The sequence below is a fragment of the Tamandua tetradactyla genome, chromosome 14, assembly GCF_023851605.1.
Source record: "Tamandua tetradactyla isolate mTamTet1 chromosome 14, mTamTet1.pri, whole genome shotgun sequence".
NCBI lineage: Eukaryota > Metazoa > Chordata > Mammalia > Pilosa > Myrmecophagidae > Tamandua > Tamandua tetradactyla.
Genome location: NC_135340.1, coordinates 2,383,579 through 2,408,557, shown reverse-complemented (window position 1 = coordinate 2,408,557; position 24,979 = coordinate 2,383,579). Strand labels below are relative to the sequence as shown.

Here is a 24,979-nt window from a genome sequence, read left to right as displayed (position 1 = left end):
AATTATCCAAAGTACCCTTTTTTGATCACAATGGAATAAAGCCGGAAATTAATAATACAACATATCAAACCTTATGGGATACAGCAAATGCAGTGCTGAGAGGGAAATTTATTGCACTAAATGCCTATATTATAAAAAAAAAAGAACAAGCAAAACTTGAGGGTTTAACTGCTCACCTGGAGAATTTAGAGAAAAAAACAGCAAAATAACCCCAAAGCAAACAGAGGAAGAGAAATAATAAAAATTAAAGCAGAAACAAACAAACTGGAGAACAATAAAACAACAGAAAGAATCAACAAAACCAAAAGTTGGTTCTTTGACAAAATCAGTAATTGATGGGCCCCTAGCAAGACTGACAAAGAAAAGAGAGAGAGGACGCAGATAATCAAAATCAGAAATGAGAGGGGGGGGGGTCGTTACCTCAGATCATGAAATTTTAAAAAATAATAAAGGAATATTATGCATAACTATATGCCAACAAACTAGACAACTTGGATGAAATGGACAAATTCCTAGTAACATACAGACTACCTACACTGACTTGAGAAGAAATAGAAGATCTCAACAAAACAATTACAAGTAAAGAGATTCAATCAGTCATCAAAAATCTTCCCACAAAGAAAAGCCCAGGACCAGACAGCTTCACAGGGGAATTTTATCAAACATTCCCAAAAGAACTAACACCAATCCTGCTCAAACTCTTCCAAAAAAAAACTGAGGAAAAAGGTACGCTACCTAACTCATTTTATGAAGCTAACATCACTCTAATACCAAAACCGGATAAAGATGTTACAAGAAAGGAAAACTACAGCCCAATCTCCCTAATGGACGTAGATGCAGAAATCCTTAACAAAATACTAGCAAATTGAATCCAACGACACATGAAAAGAATTGTACATCATGACCAAGTGGGATTTCATGGGTGATTGAACATAAGAATATCAATTAATGTGATTCAGCACATTTACAAATCAAAAGGGAAAAATCACATGACCATATCAACTAATGCTCAAAAAGCTTTCGACAAAATCCAGTATCCTTTTCTGATAAAAACACTTCAAAAGTCAGGAATCGAAGGAAACTTTCTCAACATCATAAAGGATATATATGAAAAACCCACAGTGAGCATCACAGGTATCAGCGGGGGGCTGAAAGCTTTCCCTCTAAGATCAGGAACAAGACAAGGATGCCCACTGTCACTACTATTATTCGACACTGTACTACACGTTCTAGCTGGAGCGATTAGGCAGGAGAAAGAGATAAAAGACATCCAAATCAGAAATGAAGAAGGAAAACTTTCATTTGCAGATAACACGATCCTATACTTAAAAAACCCTGAGAAATCTACGGAAAAGCTATTTGAGCTAATAAATTCAGCACAGTGGTGGGGTACAAGATTAATGTACAAAAATCAGCAATGTTTCTATACAAGAAATGACCTATCTGAGGAGACAATTAAGGAAAAAAATTCATTCAAAAATAGCAATCAGAAGAATCAGGTATCTAGGAATAAGCCTAACCTGGGATGTCAAGAAGGATTTATACACAGAAGATTACAAAAAATTGCTAAAAGAAATTTTAAAATGGCCTAAATAGATGGAAAGACATTCCATGACCATTGATAGGAAGGTTGAATGTCATTAAGATGTCAATTCTACAAAAACTGACCTACAGATTCAATGTAATACCGATCAAAATCTCAATAGCCTACTTTAAAGACTTCAAAAACCTGGTTATCAAATTCATATGGGAGGGAGGGTGGGCCACAGTGGCTCAGCAGACAGAATTCTCACCTGACATGCCAGAGACCTGGGTTCAATTCCTGGTGCCTGCCCACGTGAAAAAAAACGTTATATTCGGGGCTATATAGCTAAAGATATCTTAAGAAAAGAACGAAAAGGAGGACTATCACTTCCTGACTTAAACCCTTACTATAATGCCACAGTGGTCAAAACAGCATGGTACCAGCACAAAGAATATTGACCAATGGAAGAGAATCGAGAGTACGGAGACAGACCACCAAATCTATGGACATTTGATCTTCAACAAGGCCCCCAAATCCACTGAACTGGGACAGAATAGTCCTTTTCATTAAATGGGCATGGGAGAATTGGCTATCAATAGTCAAAAAAATGAAAAAGGACCCTTACCTTATACCCTATCAAAAATTAATTCAAAATGGATTAAAGTCTGAAATGTAGAAGCCAGTACCATAAAACTGCAAGAAGAAAATACAGGGTCACCTCTTTGAGATATAGCAATAGGTAAGGCAGCTTAAACTTTACACCTAAAGCACAAGCAGCGAAACAAAAAAAAAAGGCAAATGGGAACACCTTGAGGTAGACTTTGTTAAAAAGGTGAAGAGGCAGCCAACTCAGTGGGAGAAATATTTGGAAACCACGTATCAGATAATAAAGGTTTGATATCCCATGTACATAAAGAAACTATGGGCGGTGCAAAGGTGGCTCAGTAGCAGAATTCTTGCCTACCATGTCAGAGACCTGGGTTTGATTCCTGGATCCTGCCCATGCCAAAAACAAACAAACAAAAAAAGAAATTATACAGCTCAACCACAAAAGAACAAACAATCCAATTATAAAATGGGCAGAGAATATGAACAAACACTTTTCTGAAGAGCAAATACTGATGGCTAAAAAGCACATGAAGGGATACAGACTGTGCAACAGGACTAGATACAAAAACTCAAAAATGGACAGCACAATAATACTTAATTGTAATGTAATTATGTTAAAACACTGAATGAAGCTGCATCTGAAAAAAAAAAGCACATGAAGAGATGTTCATTTTCACTAGGTATAAGGAAAATGCAAATTAAGATGACAACGAGATATCACCTCATACCTCTAAGAACGGCTGCTATTAAAGCAACACAGAAAACTGCAGATATTGGAGAGGACGTGGAGAAACAGGAACATTTATTCACTGCTGGTGGACATGTATAATGTTGCAGCCACTGTGGAAGACGGGTTAGTAATTTCTCAGAAAACTACATATTGAGTTGCCCGATGACCTGGTAATACCAATATTCTGTATATACCAAGAAAAGCTAAAGGCAAACATTTGCACACCAATGTTCAGACATTTGCACACCAATGTTCATAGCAGCACTAGTCACAATTGCCAAGAGATGGAAACAATCCAAGTGCCCATCAACAAACAAGTCGATAAACAAAATGTGGTGTATACATATGATAGGGCATTATGCAGAAGAAGATGAAATGACATACTGAAACACAACAACATGGATGGGCCTTGAGAACATAATGCTGAGTGTAATATGTCAGTCACAAAAGGGCAGATACTGTATGATTTCGCTATTATAACTTTGGTAAAGGTAATCTCAGAAGTTACACTGTAGGATACAGCAGACCTTGAGACAACCAAAAGCTAGACAGAGGAAAGGCTACCCAAAGAGGCTGAATCTAAATGGAAGGGAATAGGCAGAAGTGATGATAACTAATAGCGGGTTTATAAGTAAAATTAGCATAGTGAAGGTGAATATGATTGAATGGGGATGTACTGTGCCATGTACCCCCATGATTAAATTTACAAGTTTTTTTTTTAAAGTGACACAGGAAAAAAAAAAATGAGCAAAAGACTAGAACAGACATTTCTCCAAAAACGATGAACAAATGTCAAATAAGTACATGAAAAGATGTTCAACATCATTAGCCATTATGGAAACGCAAACCAAAACAACAAGATACCATTTCACACCCACCAGAATGGTTACTACTAAATTACAGAAAATAAGTGCTGGAGAGGATATGGAGAAATAAAAACTCTCACTCACTGCTGATGGGAAGGCAAAACGTGCAGCTGCTGTGAATACAGTATGGTGGGTCCTTACAAAGTTAAGTACAGTATTACCGTACGACCCAGCAATCCCACTTTTAGATTTCAACCCCAGAGAGTTGAAAGCACAGACTTGAACAGTGTATTTGTACAGTGATGTTTCTGGCAGCATTATTTACAAATGCCAAAAGATGGAAGGTACCCAAATGTCCATCAACAGAGGAACAGCAAAACAAAATGTGTTATATACATACAATGGATATTATTCAGCATTTAAAAGGAATGAAGGTTTAATACACTTGACAACATGGATGAACCTTGAGGACATCAAGTTGAGAGAAATAAGCCACAAACAATAGGAAAAACTTGTATGATATCACTGATAGGACATATTTAGAAAAGGAAATTCATAGAGTAAAAAACTAGAATACAGGGTACCAGTGGGACAGGGCCAACAAGAATGGGAAGCAGAATTCCAAAAATAACAGCAATTTCCAGAATTTAAAATGTAAGTTTTGAGAAAATTAGGTAAACATCCCATCAGGCTCACTCAATTGCTTGCTTATTTAAACATTCAGAATGATTACACTCAGGCATACCTTGTTTTATTGTGCTTTGGCAATAATGCATTTTTTACAAACTGAAAGTTTGTAGGAACCTGCATCAAACCTACTGGCACCATTTTTCCAACAGCATGTGCTCACCTCATGTTTCTGTGTCACATTCTGGTAATTCTCATGAGACACTTTATTTTTATGAAAAAAAGATTTTAAAAGCAATATGATTAGGTCAAAATTAGTTTTTAGGTCCCATAGATGCAAGTACTTTGGGCCAAGGAAGCTTTTATCTTACCTTTAATAATTCAAAATAGTGCCAACAATGGTACACTGGCACCAGCATAAGGCGCGGAAGGATATAACGAACGGCCTCTTTAAAACCATCAGCAATGGACTGCGAAGCAAAAAGACATAATAGTATATCTCTGATATCAAGGATGAATAACAGCAGTCCCTAACAGAAATAGCTTTGAGAAACACACGACACAGACCTATCAAAACTATAATGGAAAGTACATTCTGTATTTAAACTGAAACATTATTAATCAAGTTTTTTTTCCTCCTTTAAATTAATAGGTAGATAAATCTATACATTTCTTTTCTCTTACAATGCTAAAATAACTTTCACCATAGTCCTTCAGGAAAGCTCTTTCCCAAAGGTTTTCATCTCCATACCCCCTACAGAAATTTGGAAAAACTATGTATCCTCCTGTGCCAGACTGAAGTTGCTATGCACCCCAGAAAAGCCATGTCCTTTATCCCGATTCAATCTTGGGGGGTGAGGGGGGGAGGTACACAGCCATGTTCCCTTAATTCTGATTTAACATTGTAGGGTAGAAACCGTTGATTAGATTGTTTCCAGGGAGACTGACCCTCTCAATTGTGGGTGTGGCCTTGTGATTATATTACCTCCAAGGAGACCGATACGCACAATTCTGAATGTGGTCTTTGGATTGGATGGAAATGTAACTCTGCCCATTCAAGGTGGGTCTTGGTTACCTACTAGAGTCCTTTAAAAGAGGAAACATTTTGGAGAAATCTCAGATGCACATGCAGGCATGGAAGTTTGGAAATGCAGAAATGGCAAGAAACACAGACGCCTGGAGTGCTAACAGAGGAAGCGAATGTCTAGACGTGGATGCTTGGAGTTGCAAAGCCGAGCAGACATTGCCTTGTGACTTCCCACGAGACGCTAAGCAAGGCAGAGCGCAGAGCTATGTCCAGGAGGAGCTAGCTGAAGGCCCCAGATGCGCAGAGAGGAAACCACTGGCATCAGGCGCTCAGGCAATGGGACTGGGGACAAGGACCAGCAGACGCCAGCCACGTGCCTTCCCAGGTGACAGACATCAGTCTTTCTGGATTCAAGGTGTCTTTCTCTGGATGCCTTAGTTTGAACATTTTTGTGACCTTAGAACTATAAACTTGTAACTTAATAAGTTCCCTTTTTAAAAGCCATTCCATTTCTGATATGCTGTATTCTGGCAGTTTTGACAAACCAAAACACCTCCATACAATTTTACATTGTTATCTGCAACATTCTAAGTTTAAACAGTTACAAGACAATGAAGGAGGCAATAAGAGGTACAGGATGTTTTCAGTTGTGTCTTTTGTTTCTTTTTTTTTTTCTTCCTGGAGTAATGAAAATGTTTAAAGATTGATTGTGGTGATGAATGCACAACTAAGTGATGATACTGTGAATCACTGATTGCATACTTCGGGTGGACTGTATAGTGTATGAATTTATTTCAATAAAATTGCATTAAAAATACCTACAAAAGATGTAAGGGGGTGAAATATACTGTAGGTGTAATTTAAATATATTTCACCAAAATACTGATAAAATAAATTGCAGATTTAGCTCATTCTATGAACAATGTCTGCCATATTACTTAATTGGCAAAACCAATCCTCACTGTTCAAACAGCCAAGTCAGATTTGATTTCTGTCAGAAAAAGTCTGACTTCATTTTAAATTCAAATAATCATGTTAATGTCAATATTTCCAGCACTGCAAACATCTGGAAGGACCTACAACTGCTTCTAACTCAGTTTATCTACGTAGGAGAACTTTACAAGCCTCCCCTCTTCTTTATTCCAGTGTCCAATGACTGTTGAAGAACTTAACAAAAGTTAATATTCATACCCGTGACAACCATCTCACTTCTTCATTCTTAGAGAGATGTGACATGACACTGTATTTCAGTTAGCCATAAGTTTTTACCATTTCCTACCTCTTTCTTTTTGTAAACTCTGTTTGCTCTGTACCCAATGGGCCTCTTCCTCAGGAGCAATATATTATTTTTTTCCTGGTTGGTACCTTAGAGGCTGTGCCGGTTTGAAGGAATTACGCACGCTAGAAAAGCCATGTTTTAATCCTGAGCCATCTAGTGGAGGCAGCTGCTTCTTTTAATCTGTATTCAGTATTGTAGGTTGGATATTTGATTAGATTATCTCCACAGAGATGTGGCTCGCCCTTTGATTAGAGGGAGATGTGACGCCACCCATTCCATGTGGGTCCTGATCTGTTTACTGGAATCCTTTAAAAGAGGAAGCATTTTAAGGCTTCAGAACAATGAGAAAGCCATGAGAACCATAGAACCCCCAGAGCCAGAGACCTTCTGAAAGGGAGAAGGAAAACGCCCCCAGGAAGCTTCATGAAACAAGCCTGGAGGATAAGCTAGCAGACATTGTCATGTTCGCCATGTGTCTTCCAAGTTGAGAGAGAAACCCTGAACATCATCAGCCTTTCTTGAGTGAAGGTAACCTCTTGTTAGTGCCCTAATTTGGGCATTTTTATAGGCTTGCTTTAATTACGACATTTTCATGGCCTTAGAACGGTAAACTAGCAATTTAATAAATTTAATAACTCCCGCCTTTTAAAAGTTGTTCCATTTCTGGTATATCGCATTCTGGCAGCTAGCAAACTAGAACAGAGGTTGTCATGGTTAGGTTCGTGTGTCAACATGGCCAGCTGGTGGTGCCCAGTTGTCTGGTTGGGCAAGTGGTAGCCTGTTTGTTGCTATGAGGACATTTCATGGACTTAAACCATGACCACGTTGGCTGCATCCACAGCCGATTGCATTAGTCATGAGCTAAAGGGAATATCTTCTTCAATGAGTGATGCTTAATCTTACTGGAAGGCTTTTAAGGAGGATTAAGAAGAGACAATCATTCTTCTTGCTTCAGCCAGCCAGCCAGCCTCTCCTGAGAGTTCGTTGAGGACCTTCATTGGAGCTTCTAGCTCACGGCCTGCCCTACAGATCTTGGGCTCTACCTCCCCACGGTTATGTGAGATACTTTAACAAATTTTCTATTTATGGGTATCTCCTGCTGACTCTCTTTCTCTACAGAACCCTAGCTAAGAATAATTGGGGCAATGCATAGTAGGAAATTCAATATGATGAGACAGAATGCATAACAGAAATTGGAGAAGAGAATACAAAGAACACAAAGTTCTCGCAGACTGGACACTGATTCCCTAAAAACCATCTGTGTCTTTATATCCCCTGAAAGATCTTAGTGTACACCTAAGTATAGGTATAGCCCAGTTTGAAACTACTACTCCAGAATAAAGAAAGTTCTAAAATTTGTATCACTCATGTTGATTTGAAATGCTTTTGATTCCCTTGAACTGATATTTCTCTCCATATGATAGTGAAAGGCTAGAGAAATACATGAGTAAAGAATCTGATATACTACTTGGAAAAAAAATATCCTTTTAGCTATATACTCCTATAATTCTCCTACTTTGTTAACTGAAGTTAAGTGACAATTTAATGAACAGATGTCTACCAGGATATGCACACAAAGCCTAATTATTTTCCTACTTAAAAATCAATTTCTTTCAGCATTTGACCAGTTAATAGAGTGATGTGAATTGATCTTCTGGATATTTCTAATAGTGCTTTAACTAGAACCAAGATGAAACTGTAAAGCAGTCTTGAAAAAGGGTATACTTTTGAGGCAAGAGATACGTAGACAAGGTTCAGTTAAAATATGGAACCACAATCATTTTAGAACCTTTCCAATTAGTTGGGTTATTGGAAGACTGTTCATCTATGAGGAAATTTTAGCATTAATATATACTTTTTACATTTACCTATTATTTGTGAGGCTCTATATTTAACTTAACAAGGTTCTAATATCTATTTAGCTAAATCAATTCCTACATATTGTATATTTTATTATTCTAATGCTTATTAAAGGTAATCTTATTTTAGGATTTTTATTAAATGTTGCTGTGTATCATTTTAAAAAGTAGTCTTCATAGAGCATCTGTGTCATTAACTAGCAATAAAACAGCTAAAATTTTAATGCCATATATTTATACCGGAAGGATACCTTTAATTACAATATGAATAAACATTTACTGAGTATTTAATACATGCCAAACATCGTGCTTAGTACTTTACATGTATTCTCCAGTTAATTTTCATAGACATAGTAAGAGTTACACATTATTATCATCACAATTTTACAAATGAAGAAACTGAATCACGAGATAAAGTGACTTACTCAAAGTAAGGCAACTATCAACTGGCTCAAAGTTAAAAGCTCTGACTCCAAAGTTCACGTTCTTAAAGTAGGCTAAAGTTTTTCTGAATGATGTATTATTCTTAAACTAAATGAACTTTTTTAAAAATAAAAGGTAACATACAATAAATGAGTTTTGCCTGAAAAGAGTTTTTATTTAATTTTTTCTATTTCACTGAGTATTGGGGGCAATAAATTAAATAATCAAGCCCTAAGTTCCACAGCAAAAATGCCTAATAAACAGACGTAAAATAAGAAAAACACTGTAAGTGCCTTTAAAGAGTATGTGAAGATTTTATAGGTAAACTGTTCCATTTAACTAATATTTTCTTTATGGTATATATGAATTTATAATCTCTTTTAAAAATATTTTTGATAAAGCTTAACACACAAACATATACACATTCTTAACTACAAATATTTCATACATGGTATACAGTCAATGGCTCACAATATATATAATCTCTTACTCTAAAAACATACTTATTCCCTTGAGTAAATTTTGAGAATTAGGTGCAATGTCTATTCCCTGTTGACAAGCTGTTACTAGTAGAGTAGAAGAGCATAATGAGAATACCCATTAAAGAAGGCAGAGGGATGTTACATTCAGTTTTTGAACATGTTATATTTGAAGTGTCTACGGGACATCCAAGTGAAGGAGCTCAAGGCAGCAGGTTAAAGGAAAGTGTGTACACACACCTACACACGCAGATCCAGTGCGCAAAAGAGAATTATGCCCTGGAGATAAAAATAGGAGTCATCACCACACAGGCAGTAGCTAAAGCAAAGGGCATGGACAAAGTCACTCTGGAGGGCACAGAGGGACAGAAAAGTAGTGCTGATCGCAGAAGTGGGATAATACCTACAATTAAGAAGTCTGAAAAGAAAAACTCTGATAATTAAGAGGAAAATTAGGAGAAAGTAGTATCATGGAAGCCAAGGAACAACAGGAAGATTAACAAATACTACAGACAAAAATATGAAATAAAAATGTCCACTGGATTTGGCAGGTAGCTTAACTGCAAAGGGTAATTTTTAGTACTATACCCTGGGTAATGGTAGTGGTTTGATAACAAATGATAAAAAAGAACTGAAGACAATTGGATGTAAAGGGGAAAAATGAAGAGGGAGAACAACTAGAGAGGACTAGTGAAGCAAGTCTGTTTGATTGTTCTAGGTTAGGGCAGGAATGATTTGGGTACACTCATTTGCTGAGGGGAAGAGCTGGACTAGACGCAGGAAGTTTCCACAACTAAGTGATCAAACACCACCTCCCCCAGCATCACATCTGCTGCACAGTTCAGAGAATAAAAATATAATTTCATTTGTCTCTCTATACCTATTTTTGTTTTATCTATTTTACTGAATAAATAAATTGCATATATCCCCTTAAAAGAACATTTATTCCCCTTACATTTTAGCCCTGATAAAGGTTATTCTCGACTCCTTATGATTTCTCCAGCTCGTTTTCCTATGGGGGATAAGTTCCTGAAGTAACTCTTCAGACACAACTCTGTATCCTGCATCTAGATTGTACCAAATTCTTTTGGTCAATAGCTATTTGTGATGTATTATAAAAGATTTCTACCTTAATGACAGATTGGAACAACTCAAGACAGAAAACAGAAGGCAATCTAAAACAGGCATATTAACAGAATGTATAGATAAGATGCTGAATTATTTATTTAAATAGTTTATAAAGAAATTCTAGGAACACAAATATTTAAGGATATGGTGGTGAAAAAGTTAATTTACTTTATAAAAAAGTAACATTCAATTTGAGTTTACCTGAAAGTGCAGAGCAACTGCAGGTCTGGCCATCAAGTTACTGAAATATTCATTAAACTTTGGTGAAAGAATGTCCTGTGACAATGTTTCATAAGGATCAAATGCTTGCTCCTATTTTATTAAAAAAAACAAAATGTATCAGTTATAAAAGAAAAACTTTTATATTGATATTGTAAGATTATCTATTAGCAAATTTTTATCCAAGTTTTCAACTAGTGTTCCAAATTTTTATTCTCTACTTTACAGGAACAATAATTATAGAAAGACTTCTGGGCCAAGTGGGCGGCTAAATAATGTGCATATTTTAGTTCATCCTCCAGAACAACTACTAAATAACCAGAAACAGTACAGAACAGCTCCTGGGGCCACGTCAATGACCAGACACACAGCGTAACCCAGTTTGGAACAGCTGGACCTGCTGTGAGCCCCCCAGAACCGTGAGTTCCCCCAAACCATAGTGGCCGGCGCCCCTCCCCAACAGGTTGCTTCCCAGAGGGGAAGGGAAAGGGACTTTACCAGCAGCAGGAGCTCTGCACAATCAAACGCCAACTGTGGAATTAATTAACAAATTCTGACTACCAAAAATTGGCCCCCAGGTCAGGTGAACCTGATCAGAGCGGAGGTTGCTCATTTTTGCCCCGGCACCAAGGGGGCAGGGCTGACAGAAAAAGATAACAACAACAAAAAAAAAACCAGAAGGAAACAGGTTTCTGTGGCTGTGTTTCTACAAAGGCTTGACTGCCTTTGGATACAGTGGCGGGAATTCTCAGGTTGCAACTGCCCCAGGCATAGGCAGAAACAAGCTCTTTTGAGGGCTTGTCTTGAGCCTGTGCCTTCCCCAGGGGAGGTGTGAAGCCCAATTCAGGTGGAATCCCTCCCTAAAGGAATTCAGACACCAGGGCTTGGTAATTTGAAGCCAATAAAAAAAGCCTACAAACTCTGCTCTGTGCCATTAAAACCAGCCTACAACATCTCCTCTGTCTCCACCATGTCCCGAGCAGGGAGAGTCTGCCAAAGTTAAAGGTATCGCATCATCTTATGCTGGTGGGACCTGCAGGCAGACAAGCACCACATACTGGGCAGGATAAGAAAAACAGAGCACACCAATGTTTATAGCAGCGTTATTTACAATTGCAAAGAGATGGAAACAGCCAAAATGTCCATCAACAGACGAGTGGCTAAACAAACTGTGGTATATACATACGATGGAATATTATGCAGCTTTAAGACAGGATAAACTTATGAAGCATGTAATAACATGGATGGACCTAGAGAATATTATGCTGAGTGAGTTTAGCCAAAAACTAAAGGACAAATACTGTATGGTCCCACTGATGTGAACCGACATTCGAGAATAAACTTGGAATATGTCATTGGTAACAGAGTCCAGCAGGAGTTAGAAACAGGGTAAGATAATGGGTAATTGAAGCTGAAGGGATACAGACTGTGCAGCAGGACTAGATACAAAAACTCAAAAATGGACAGCACAATAATACCTAATTGTAAAGTAATCATGTTAAAACACTGAATGAAGCTGCATCTGAGGTATAGGTTTTTTGGTTTTTTTTTTTACTATTATTATTACTTTTATTTTTTTCTCTATATTAACATTCTATATCTTTTTCTGTTGTGTTGCTAGTTCTTCTAAACCGATGCAAATGTACTAAGAAATGATGATCATGCATCTATGTGATGATGTTAAGAATTACTGATTGCATATGTAGAATGGTATGATTTCTAAATGTTGGGTTAATTTCTTATTTTTCCGTTAATTAATAAAAAATAAATAAAAAAACCCCCAAAAAACAACAATTCTACCAGTAAAAAAAAAAAAAGAGGGAGAATTTAAAACATTTTCAGACAAAAAAAATCACTGAGAGAATTTGTGACCAAGAGACCAGCTCTGCAAGAAATACTAAAGGGAGCAGTAGAAACAGATACAGAAAGACAGAAGAGAGAGGTGTGGAGAAGAGTGTAGAAAGGAAGACTATGAGTAAAGGTAAAAAGAAGGAAAATTAGATAAGACATATAAAATCCAGAAGGCAAAATAGTAGAAGGAAGTACTACCCGTGCAGTAATAACACTAAATGTGTATGGATTAAACTCCCCAATCAAAAGATAAAGATTGGTAGTATGGATTAAAAAACAGGATCCATCTATGTGCTGTCTCTATTCAAAGGACATGAGGGCAAGGACACAAACGGACATTTGCACACCAATGTTTATAGCAGCATTATTTACAATTACCAAGAGAAGGAAACAGTCAAAATGTCCATCAACAGATGGGTGGCTAAACAAACTGTGGCATATACATACGATGGAATATTATGCAGCTGTAAGACAGAGTAAAGTTATGAAGTATGTAACAACATGGATGGACCTTAAGGACATTATGCTGAGTGTGATTAGCCAAAAACAAAAGGACAAATACTGTATGGTCTCACCGATATGGACTGACATTAGTGAACAAACTTGGAATACTTCATTGGTAACTGAGATCATCAGGAGATAGAACTAGGGTAAGATATTGCTTAATTGGAGCTGAAGGGATATAGAGTGTGCAACAGGACTGAATATAAAAACTCAGAAATGGACAACACATTACTACCTAACTGTAATACAATTATATTAAAACACTGAATGAAGTTTAATGTGAGAATGAGAGGGAGGAAGGCTGGGGACATAAATGTAATCACAAAGAAAGATGATAAAGATTGAGATGGTATAATCTAGAATGCCTAGAGTGTATAATGATAGTGACTAAATGTAGAAATTAAAAAAAATGTTTTTGCATGAGGAAGAACAAAGGAATGTCATTACTTCAGAGTGCCAAAAATAGATGGTAATTAATATTTTAAAATTTCAACTTATGTGTGAGACTAAAGCAAAAAATGTTTATTTGGTACAAAATTTATATTTTGACTAGCGCATCTCCTAAATAAAACTTATGTAGATAGTTGGTTGAACACCATAAGTATGTGGAACCCTGGGTAGGACATGAGGTTTTGTTGGTTTGTCCAGGGTGATGCCAGGGATGAATCCCAGAGTGATTCGATCAGTGAGTGGAAAAGTATTTGCAAAGTCCCCTTCGGGGAATGGTGAGAACAAGGGAAAAATTCAACCTCCCCAAGGTGAATTCTTGATATTCTTACAAGCAGTGTGGACCACCAAAGCTATAGGCTGAGCCCTCAGTCTTGGAGTTTGTTCATATGAAACTTAACCCCACAAAGGATAGGTCAAGCCTACTTAAAATTAGGTCTAAGAGTCACCCTCAAGAGAATCTCTTTTATTGCTTAGATGTGGCCTTTCTCTCCAGCCAAGACAACAAGCGAACTCACCACCCTCCCTCTATCTACATAGGACATGACTCCCAGGAGTGTGTACCTTCCTGGCAATGTGGGACAGAAATCCCAGAATGAGCTGAGATTCAGCATCAAAGGATTGAGAAAAACTCTAGAGTGAGCTGAGACCCAGCATCAAGGGATTGAGAAAATCTTCTCAACCAAAAGGGGGAAGAGCAAAATCAGACAAAATAAAGTGTCAATGGCTGAGAGATTTCAAACAGAGTCGAGAGGTTATCCTGGAAGTTATTCTTATGCATTAAGTAGATATCACCTTGTTATCCAGGACGTAATGGAGAGGATGGAGGAAACTGCCTGAAAATGTAGAGCTGTGTTCCAGTAGCCATGTTTCTTGATGATGATGGTATAATGATATAGCTTTCACAATGTGACTGTGTGATTGTGAAAACCGTGTGTCTGATGCCCCTTTTATCTACCTTGTCAACAGATGAGTAGAACATATGGAATAAAAATAAATAATAGGGGGAACAAATGTTAAAATAAATTTAGTTTGAAATGCTACTGATCAATGAGAGGGAGGGGTAAGGTTTATGGTATGTAAAATTTTTCTTTCTTTTCTATTTTCGTTTTATTTTTCTGTTGTCTTTTTATTTCTTTTTCTGAATTGATGCACATGTTCTAAGAAATGATCATGATGATGAATATGCAACTATGTGATGATACTGTGAATTACTGATTATATATGTAGAACAGAATGAGCATAAATTAAGAATGTTTGTTTCTTTCTTGTAATTTTTTTAATTAATAAAAAACTATACTAAAAAAAATAATTATAGAAGGAACCAGGAATTTTTTTTAATGTAAGTAATATCCTTGAGCAACAGATGTCAAGAGGCTACTGACATCTGATTTTATTTCATCTTGAAATAAAAAAGGTCACTGACTTTGTAGTTATAAGAATCAAACTGTTAAAATGGTTAGACATGTTTATCCCCAGTAAATGAAAAGTATGTTTTTAATAAAAATAGGCTGGGTTTTGAAATTTTAGAAGGCTCACTTAAATAGAAATGAATTTATATATAGGATACTTTTCAAAGGTAGCAAAAAGTGATCTTTGTTTTGTCTACTCTACATTTTTTCAAACTTAGAAAAGAACAAAAGACTAACATAAATCAAATAACAAAGCAGAAACTGACATTTGTCTAATTTTTATTTTTAAATAAGTTCGTATTTTTTTAAATAACCAATATCCCCAATTTTTAGTTGGAACTAAAAGATTCATTTCATTTTTGCATATTAAAAATACAATATGCTTTGAAACCATGATATCTTTAAGAGAACAGATCCAGGATAGCTATACTAACATCAGACAAAACAGACTTCAAGCTAAAAACTATTACAAGAGAAAAATAAAGAATCTCTGTATTAATAAAACAGCAATCCATCAAGAAGAAACAATCTTGTTGTGCACCTAGCCAAACACCGCAAACTCCATGAGGAAAACAGACAAAACTGAAGGGAGAACTAGATAACTGTACAATAATAGGGGAAGAGGTCAATGCACTATTTTATCAATGGATAAAACATCTAGACAGAAGATAAATATGGAAACAGAGTACTTAAACAATAGTGTAAGTGAACTAGAAAGACAAATATAGAACACTGCACCCCAAAACAGCAGATTATATATTCTTCTCAAATGCACAGTGATTATTCTCCGGGATAGAACACTTGTTAATTCACAAAGCAAGTCTCAATACATTTTAAAAGATTGAAATTATACTATGCACTCTCTCTGACCACAATGAATGAAATCAGAAATCAATAACAGAAGGATAATTGTAAAATCCACTAACATATGGAAGACAACATATTCTGACACAACCAATGGGTCAAAGAAGTAATCACAAGGGAAATCAGGAAATATCTTGGGGCAAATGAAAAAAAAATCAAAATTTATGGGAAACAGTGAAGGCACTTGTGCAGGTTTGAATCTGTAGTGGACCCCAGAAAAGCCATGTCCTTTAATCCTCATTCAATATTGCTGGGTGGGAACATTTTGATCGTTTCCATGGAGATGTGACCCACCCAACTATGGGTGGTAACTTCTGATTAGATGATTTTCATGGAAGTGCGTCTCCACCCATTGAAGGTGGAGTTGCTTATTGAAATCCTTTAAAAGAGGAAACATTTTGGAGAGAGTCCCTTTTGTAGAGCCACGAGAAAGCCAGCAGACGCTGCCATGTTCGCCATGTGCCCTTCAAGCTGAGAGAGAAACACTGAACTTCATCGGCCTTCTTGAACCAAGGTATCTTCCCCCCTGGATGCTTTAAATTGGACGTGGATGCCTTAAATTGGACGTTTCTATAGACATGTTTTAACTGGGACATTTTCTTGGCCTTAGAACTGAAAACTAGCAACTTATTAAATTCCCCCTTTTAAAAGCCATTCCGTTTCTGGTATATTGCATTCTGGCAGCTAGCAAACTAGAACAGCAGTGCTCACACGGAAATTTATAGCTCTAACTAAATGCTTACATTAAAAAAGAAAAAAAATCTGAAATATCACACACCTAACTTCACACTTAGAGAAACTAGAAGAGCAAACTAAAGCCAAAGTGAGAAGGAAGGAATTAAGAGAAAATCAGCAAAACCAAAAGTTGCTTCTTTGAAAAGATCAATAAAATTGACAAACCTTTAACTAGAATGAAAAAGAAAAAGAGAGAAGATGTACATAACTAAAATCAGAACTGAAATGGGGGTGGACATTACTACCCATTCCACAGAAATAAAAAGTGCTATAAAAGGATACTATGAACTGTATGCCAACAAATGAGATAAAACAGATGAAATGTACAAATTCCTAGAAGCACACAAACCACCTACACTGATTAAGAAAAAACAAGATCTTAACAGACCAATAACAAGTAAGAAGATTAAATCAGCAATCAAAAACCTCCCAAAAAAGAAAAGCTCAGGCAGGATCAGTTGGCTTCCCTTATGAATTCTACCAAATATTCCAAGAAGAATTAATACCAAAACTGATCTTCCAAAAACTGAAGAGGAGGAAACTTTCCAACTCATTCTATGAGGCCAGCATTATTAATTATTAATCAAAGCCAGACAAAGATACAACAAAGACTGTAAATTCACAGATCAGTATCTCTCATGAATATAGACGCAAAAATCCTCAACAAAATCCTAGCAAACAAAATCCAGTAGCACATTAAAATAATTACACACCATGAACAAGTGGGATTTATTGCAGGTATGCAAGGGTGGTTCAACATAAGAAAATCAATTAATACAATACACCACATTAATAGAAAGAAGGAAAAAAATTCATTATCACCTTAATACAGAAAAGGCATTTGACAAAATCCAACACTCCTTCTTGATAAAAATATTCACAAAATTAGGAATAGATACTAAAAACAGTTTCAACTTTGGCAATTATAACCTACTTAGTCCTCATAGTAGACTACAACGTTCATCAGCCTACACTATGTATATATTTTTAATTATATTGAGACATAAAAGGAAATGCATGGAAGAATTTTAATATTTTTATTTTGTAATAATTCCACAACTCCCTGAATCTAGAAACTTCTTGCATTTGTGTTTAGAATAAAATCTGTGATGTAAAAAAAAAAAGGAAAGCTAAAAGTTTGCAGAAAATAAATTACATTTTTTGTGGTATATATAAAAAAAATTAGGAATAGAAGGAAATTTCCTCCATGTGATAAAGGGCTTATATGAAAAACTACAGCCAATATCATACTCAATGGTGAGAGACTGAAAGCTTTCTTTCTAAAATCAAGAAAGACAAGATGGGGAAACTATGGTGTTTACATACAACGGACTACTGAGAGGCCACAAGAAGGAATGAAGTTGTGAGGCAAGCAACTAGGTGAATGAACCATAAGGACTGTATGTTGAATGAAATGTCAGGAACAAAAAGACAAATATTATTATGCCTTAATCACATGGACTAACTATAATGTAAAAATTTGGTGAATTAAAAGTTGAATTCAGGTTGGAGCACATCATAAAGAGTCCCGGACTGTGAGCTTTCACAGCAGCCACACCTATTCAGGAGGTGTACGTGTTCATCCTAAATTCTCAGAAACTGAGATGCTTGCATATAACATGGTCTTTCCCAGAAACTTCGGGTGTTTATGTGACACCTGAGACTCAGAGTTACAGCTCTGAAGCTATGAAAGTCAGCAAATGTGAAAGTAAGCACAAACAGGAATTGCTTAAAAAGTTGAAAAAGTGATCAGACATCAGGTAGAGATATGAATGAAGCTGATCTGGATAGGATTAAGGCAAATAAGAATACAGGGTAAAGCATAACATTGTCCATATTTTAAAACTTCAACTTCCATGTGAGACTAAAGGGAGGGATGTTTATTCAGTGCAAAATTTATATTTTGGCTAGTGCATTTTCTAATTTAACTTGCATGGTCAGGTTAATCAAACATCATAAGTACATGGAATCTTGAATAGGGCATGAGATTTTGTGTTTAGGCTAGTGTGATAACCCAAGAAATCCCAGAGTGATTTGGACAGTGAATAAAGAAGTACTTGCTAAGTTCCCTTGGGAGAATGGGGAAGAAAATTCAACTTCTCCAGGTGGAAAATTTCTGATATTCTCACAAGCAGTAGGGACAAACAAATCAATAGGCCAAGCCCTCAATCTTGGGGTTAAAATTAGGCTTAAGAGTCATCCCCACAGAACCTCTTTTGTTGCTCAGATGTGGTCTCTCTCTCTCTAGGTCGACTTGGCAAGTGAACTCACTGCCCTCCTCCCCCTCCCCCCACCCTGACTTGGGACATGACTCCCAGGGGTATAAATCTCCCTGACAACGTGGGACAGAAATCTTGGGATGAGTCAGGTCCTGGCATCAAGGGATTGAGAAAAACTTCTCAACCAAAATGGGAAAGAGAGAAATGAGACAAAATAAAGTGTGAGTGATTGAGAGATTTCAAACAGAGCCAAGAGGTTATCCCAGAGGTTATTCTTAAACATTATATAGATAACCCTTTATAGTTTATGATGTTCTGGAATGGCTAGAAGGAAGTACCTGAAACTATAGAGCTGTGTTCCAGTAGCCATGTTTCTTGAAGATAACCGTATAATGATATAGCTCTTACAACGTGACTGTGTGATTGTGAAAACCTTATGATGCTCCTTTTATCTAGGGTATGGACAGATGAGTAAAAACACGTATAAAAAAATAAATAAACAAAAGGGGGAACAAAGGTTAAAATAAATTGAGTAGATAGTAATACCAGTGGTCAATGAGAGGGAGGTGTTAAGGAGTATGATATGTATGAGCTTTTTCTTTCTTCTTTCCTTTGCCGGTATAATGCAAATGTTAAAAAAAATGATCATGGTGATAAATACATAACTATGTGATGATATTGTGAGCCACTGATTGTACACCATGTATAGAATGTTTGCATGTCAAGAATGTTTGTATGTTTTTTTGTTAAGATTTAACAATAAAAATATTAGAAAAGAAAAGAAAAAGACAAGAATCTTCACTATCACCACTGTTTTTCAACACTGTACTAAAAGTTGTAGCCAGAGCACTCAGGCAGGAAAAAGAAATAAAAAGCACCCAGATTGGAAAGGAAGAAGTAAAACTTTCCCTACTTACAGATGAAATGATCCGACAGATAGAGCATCCTGAAAAATCCAGAACAGTGCTACTAGAACTAATAAGTGAATTCAACACAGTGGTACAGTACAAGGTCAACTGGAAAAAAATCAGTGGTGTTTTTTTCACTAGTAATGAAAAATCTGAAGAGGAAATCAAGAAAAATTCCATTTACCATAGCAACTAAAAGAATCAAATATCTAGGAATAAATCTAACTAAGGATATAAAGGAAGTGGCCATGGAAAAGCACAAAACATTGTTGAAAGAAATTAAGGAGCCTAAATAAATAGAAAGTCCACATTTATGGACTGGAAGACTACATATTATTAATACGCCCATTCTATCCAAAGCTATACACAGATTCAATAGCATTCCAATAAAAATTTCAACAAACTATTTGCAAAAATGGAAAAGTCAACCATCAAATTTATATGGAAGAGTAAGCAGCCCAGAATAGCTAAAACCATTTGAAAAAGAACAAAGTTGGTGGAATCACACCTTGTGATTTTAAACTTATTACAAAGCTACAGCAATCAAAACAGTGTGGTACTGGTATAAGGACATACATACAGACCAATGGAATAGAACTGAGAGTTCAGAAATAAACACTCCCACCTTTGGCTAAAGATCTCTGAGAAGGGTGCCAAGTTCATTCAGTGGGGAAACAATGGTTTCTTCAACAAATGGTGCTGTGAAACTGGAGAGTCGCAGCAAAAGAATAAAGGTGGATCCCCACTTCATGCCATATACAAAGATCAACTCAAAAGGGATCAAAAACCTAAATTTATTAATCTATAGAACTACTAGAAGAAAACACAGGGAAACAGCCTCAAGACCTTGTGTTAGGCAGTGGTTTCTTAAGACTTTACACCAAAAGTACAAACAACAAAAGCAAAAACTTTTGTACATCAAAGGATGTTATCAAGAAAGTAAAATGAAAACCAACAAAATGGGAAAAAAATATTTCTTTCATATCTGATACGGGTTGAATATCCAGAATACATAAAGAATTCCTATAACACAACAACAAAAGGCAAACTACTAAATTTGAAAATGGGCAAAAGACTTGAACAGACATTTATCCAATGCCCAGTAAGTACATGAAAAGATGCTCAACATCATAAGACATCGGCAGAATGCAAACCAAAATCACAGTGCAATACCATCTCACAAGCACTAGAATGGCTACTGTTTAAAAGATGGTAAATAAGTGCTAAAAAGGATGTAGAGAAATAGAAACACTCACTCATTGCTGGTGGGAATGTAAAATGGTGCAGTCACTGTGCAAAAGTTTGGTGGTTCCTCAGAACGTAAAAGACAGAATTACTGTATCACCCAGCAATCCCACTTCTAGGTATATACCCCAAAGAATTGAAAGCAAGGACTTAAACAGGTATTTGCACACTGATGTTCACAGTGGCATTATTCACAATTGCCAAAAGGTGAAAGCAATCCAAGTGCCCAACAGATAAATAAATAAAGAAAATGTGATATATTCATACAGTGAAATTTTATTCAGCCATAAAAAGGAAACAGAAGTTCTGAAACATTCGTGTACCTTGAAGACATGAGGTTGATGTCTTCATGAGGTATGAAATGAGCCAGACACAAAAGTACAGATATTACCTGACTTCATTTATACAAAATAGACACAAAATCATAGAGACAGAAAGTAAAGTACAGGTTACTATGTGGAGGAGAAATGGGGAAATAAGGCATAATGGGTACAGAGTTTCTTTTGGGGATGATGGAAAAGATTTGGAAATGTATGGTGATGATGGTAGCAAAACATTGTAAATATAAGTAATACTACTGAATCGTATACTTGAAAGTGGTTAATATAGGAAACTTTATGTAGAATATATGCTACAAATGAAAATATATGCTAAGATATCAAAATATAAAAGCATTCTAGAGGGTGCACAGGTGGCCCAGTGGTAGAACGCTCACCTTCCATGTGGGAGACCTGGGCTCGACTCCTGGACCATGCCCCACCCCCGAAAAAGCATTCTAACAAGAACCAAGTCTGAACATTTTGGTTTGTGTACAGTAACTCAATATTTTTACATTGTCAGTTTCTTTGTCTACAAAATGGATGTGAGAAACATAATCTATTTAGAAAAATAAAGGCAGAGATTATAAAATTAGAAGTACTTTTTACATGAAATCTAAAAAATACTTTTAAACCCACTTTGTCCAAAAGAAATTAAAATGGCTAATGAATATGAAAAGATGTTCAACATCACTAATTCAAAAAAAGGGCAAAATTATAGAAAAATGTGTTAATTTTTCCCATTAGACTAGCAAAAATAAATGAGATAATACAGAGCTAGTGAAGGTGAAAAAAATAAAAGAAAGGGCTTGCATACATTAGTGGTAGAACTTTTCTGGAGGGGAATTTGGCAAAATGTTTCAAAATTCTAAAAATGTACCTAGTCTTTTAACACTACAATTCCATTTTCAGGTATAAATCCACACACATATGCATAATGGCATAGTATAAATATGTTTATTACAGTGCTGCTTATAACAGAAAACTGGAAACAACCTAAACGCTTATTGATAAGAGATGGCTAAAATACGACATGCTATCTTCATACAGCATGGTACTATTTAGACATTAAAAATTGTGAAGTGTATTTATTAATATGGAAAAATATTCAGGCCATATTAAATTAATAAAAGCAGGTTATAAAACAATAGGACCCTATTTTTGCAAATAGGTTTGCATATGCATAGAAAAATATCTATAAGGATAAATAAATGTTATAAGGATAAATTATCTGTGGGTGTTGCAAGTTGGAGTGAGTTTCATTTACTTTATATACATTTTTCTATTTTCTGAATATTTTTACAATGAGCTACAGTACTTTTATCCATAAAAACAGCATAACGATTTTTCATTTTAGGAATAAAACTAAAATAATATAAACTTCTTTTTAATATTTGAAAAGGAAGTCTCAAATCCACAAAAGCTAAAGAGCTATGGTCAAAGAAAATTATTTTTCTTCACCTTAAATGTTCTTAATATTTAAAAAACAATCCTAGTGGTTACTACTCGAGGACACAAGCTTTCACTATAAATATTATTATAAGTACAGCATAAAGAGTCACTATAAATACAGACATTGTAATTTTAATTTGTTATTGGTTAACTCTGAAGTCTTTTTTCATGGTAGCCAGCAGTATCCTCTAATTTTCACACGGACTATCTTACTAAATATCTTATTACAGCACTTAGGACTTACAGAGAATATAAAGCAGCTTTATACACTTACTTCTGCCAGATCTTCAAAACAGCTGCCAGCTAAAGGATGAGGACTGCTCTCATCAGTCATTTCAACTGTGTCTTCAATCAAACCTAAAAGTTTCATGGTCAGCTCGTGGATGTCGGAAATGTTACTGAAAATCTTTTCAACATCCTGAAAGAAATGTAAAAAGAAAGTGTAAGTGCACAGGTTGAGAATTTCAGTTTAAAATTATTAAATATAAACAGTAATATTGGCGCTAAGGGTATACTTCTACCTAATCTCATGTCAACGTATTTCAAGACATAGCCAAAGTCAATCATGTATAAGGAAGGAAATTTAAAAATCCCTTGAATTACAAACACTAAAAATACTGGAAAAATACATATTCTAGATAGTCTGTCCATAATTCTAAAACCTCATACTGTGGACGATTCTAAGCAACTCTTTACCTAAAGAATCCTGGCATTTCTGAGTTTTAGAACTGGCTAAGATGCTATGAGATTTGATTCAGGTCTTCTAAAGTGAGTTAACGACTGAGCTGGCATCAGAATGAAGATCTGACTCCTAAACCAGAGACAGACAATAAATTCAGTATCACAGCTTGTGGCCTGTAACCTGGACTTCAGGAGGAAGTAAAGATTTCAATCAAAGTCCCATGTGTGAGTTTATCCAGGTTAAAAAGATTCAGTCCTCTGGACACAAACAGATCGATCATGTGACTGTCTAAGTTATGCTCAATTATTATTCACTCTGGCATCTTCTAATGGAAACATCATGAGCCTTGATGATGCTCAGATGGGAGTGTAAGTCCTACTGCCTCCACTCGCTCGATTAGGGTGGTCATGCCAGCGACAACACCGACATTTGTTGAGCACTTCATGTGTAATCTCAAAACAGCCTTTTCAGGCAGGCATTATTATCATGTTCATTTTACAAATGAAGAAACGAGGCACAGAGCAGTAAATAATTTCTCCAGGGTCACACAGATGGTATACTAATATCTCCCTCTCTCAAAGAGTTTTTAGGACGATTAAATGAAATGATTTCTACAAAATGCTCCTGACTCTACAAGTGTTAGCTGTTCAAAGACACAAGAGTAGGGCCTACAGGAGTGGATTAAGGTCAATCTTAAATCATTCATTCCTTCATCCAGTGTTCACTGAGCACTGTGATCCGATGGCCTTTAGCTCAACAAGTCTGCAGTCTAGTCTATGCACATATGTGTGCACATGTACGTGTGTGTGTGTGTACACATACAGAGAGAGAGAGTGGTTTTTCTCTTTTGATACTGCAGTATTATAATAGAAATTTTCTGTCAAATCAGCACAAATTCTGTGAAAAGGGACCTACAAAAATGAATTCTTGAGGAACAAAAACTGATAGGATAAAGAAAAGACAAAGAAAATAATAATAACTACCAGCGTTTGTTAGGTTTTAATTATTCATTCCACTATAGACTAAACTCAATTATACTGCAATGGAAAAGAACCCAAATTCGAGCTCAAGCTCTATATACTAACTTGATTAAGTCTTAAGCTTTTTACATCAATTTCTCACCAGTAAGACAGGAATGAGAACGCCTGCCTTAGCAATCTCACAAGATTGTTACAAGATTGAAATAAAATAGGAAAGTACTTTGAAAAACATAAAATGCCTACTACTTAAGGGAGATTTAAGCTAAATATGTATAAAAGAAAAACAAAATTTGAACACCTTAAATTATTCCTTACTCATTCTTTTGGAAAAGAATGAGAAAAGCTGTATCAGTTTCTGATCTTAAGTACTCAGCCAGCTGTGCCTGAGCATCATTCCTATTCACTCGTGTAATAGTTATTTTGGGAGAAGAAGTCAAGAGGTAGAAGATCAAATAAACTAAAGGCTGAGTACTAAAAAAAAAAGTGAGGGACAGACACACAGATACGTAAGGAAAAGTAAATCCTGCAATAAAGGAAGGAAAGAGAAGAAAAGGAAAATCTTTGTCTTAAAGAACAGAATTTATCTAGTTGGATTCCATAGTGTTTACCTACAAAACCACAGACCTCACACGAGGCTGCCTGGGTTCCCATT

General features: G+C 36.0%; 1 protein-coding gene across 4 annotated transcripts in view; it reads right to left on the bottom strand.

The window, feature by feature from the left end:
* Nucleotides 1-24,979, bottom strand: part of SOS2 (SOS Ras/Rho guanine nucleotide exchange factor 2) — a 183,453-nt gene that overhangs the window by 71,068 nt on the left and 87,406 nt on the right. For 2 of the 4 annotated variants that reach the window (XM_077126808.1, XM_077126811.1), the window contains 3 exons: nucleotides 22,940-23,083; nucleotides 10,694-10,804; nucleotides 4,669-4,767 (listed from right to left, as the gene is read on the bottom strand). In XM_077126808.1, coding sequence (XP_076982923.1) covers nucleotides 4,669-4,767; nucleotides 10,694-10,804; nucleotides 22,940-23,083 — 354 coding nt within the window. The remainder of the gene's footprint in view (nucleotides 1-4,668; nucleotides 4,768-10,693; nucleotides 10,805-22,939; nucleotides 23,084-24,979) is intronic. The other 2 variants (XM_077126809.1, XM_077126810.1) reach the window with 2 other exon arrangements.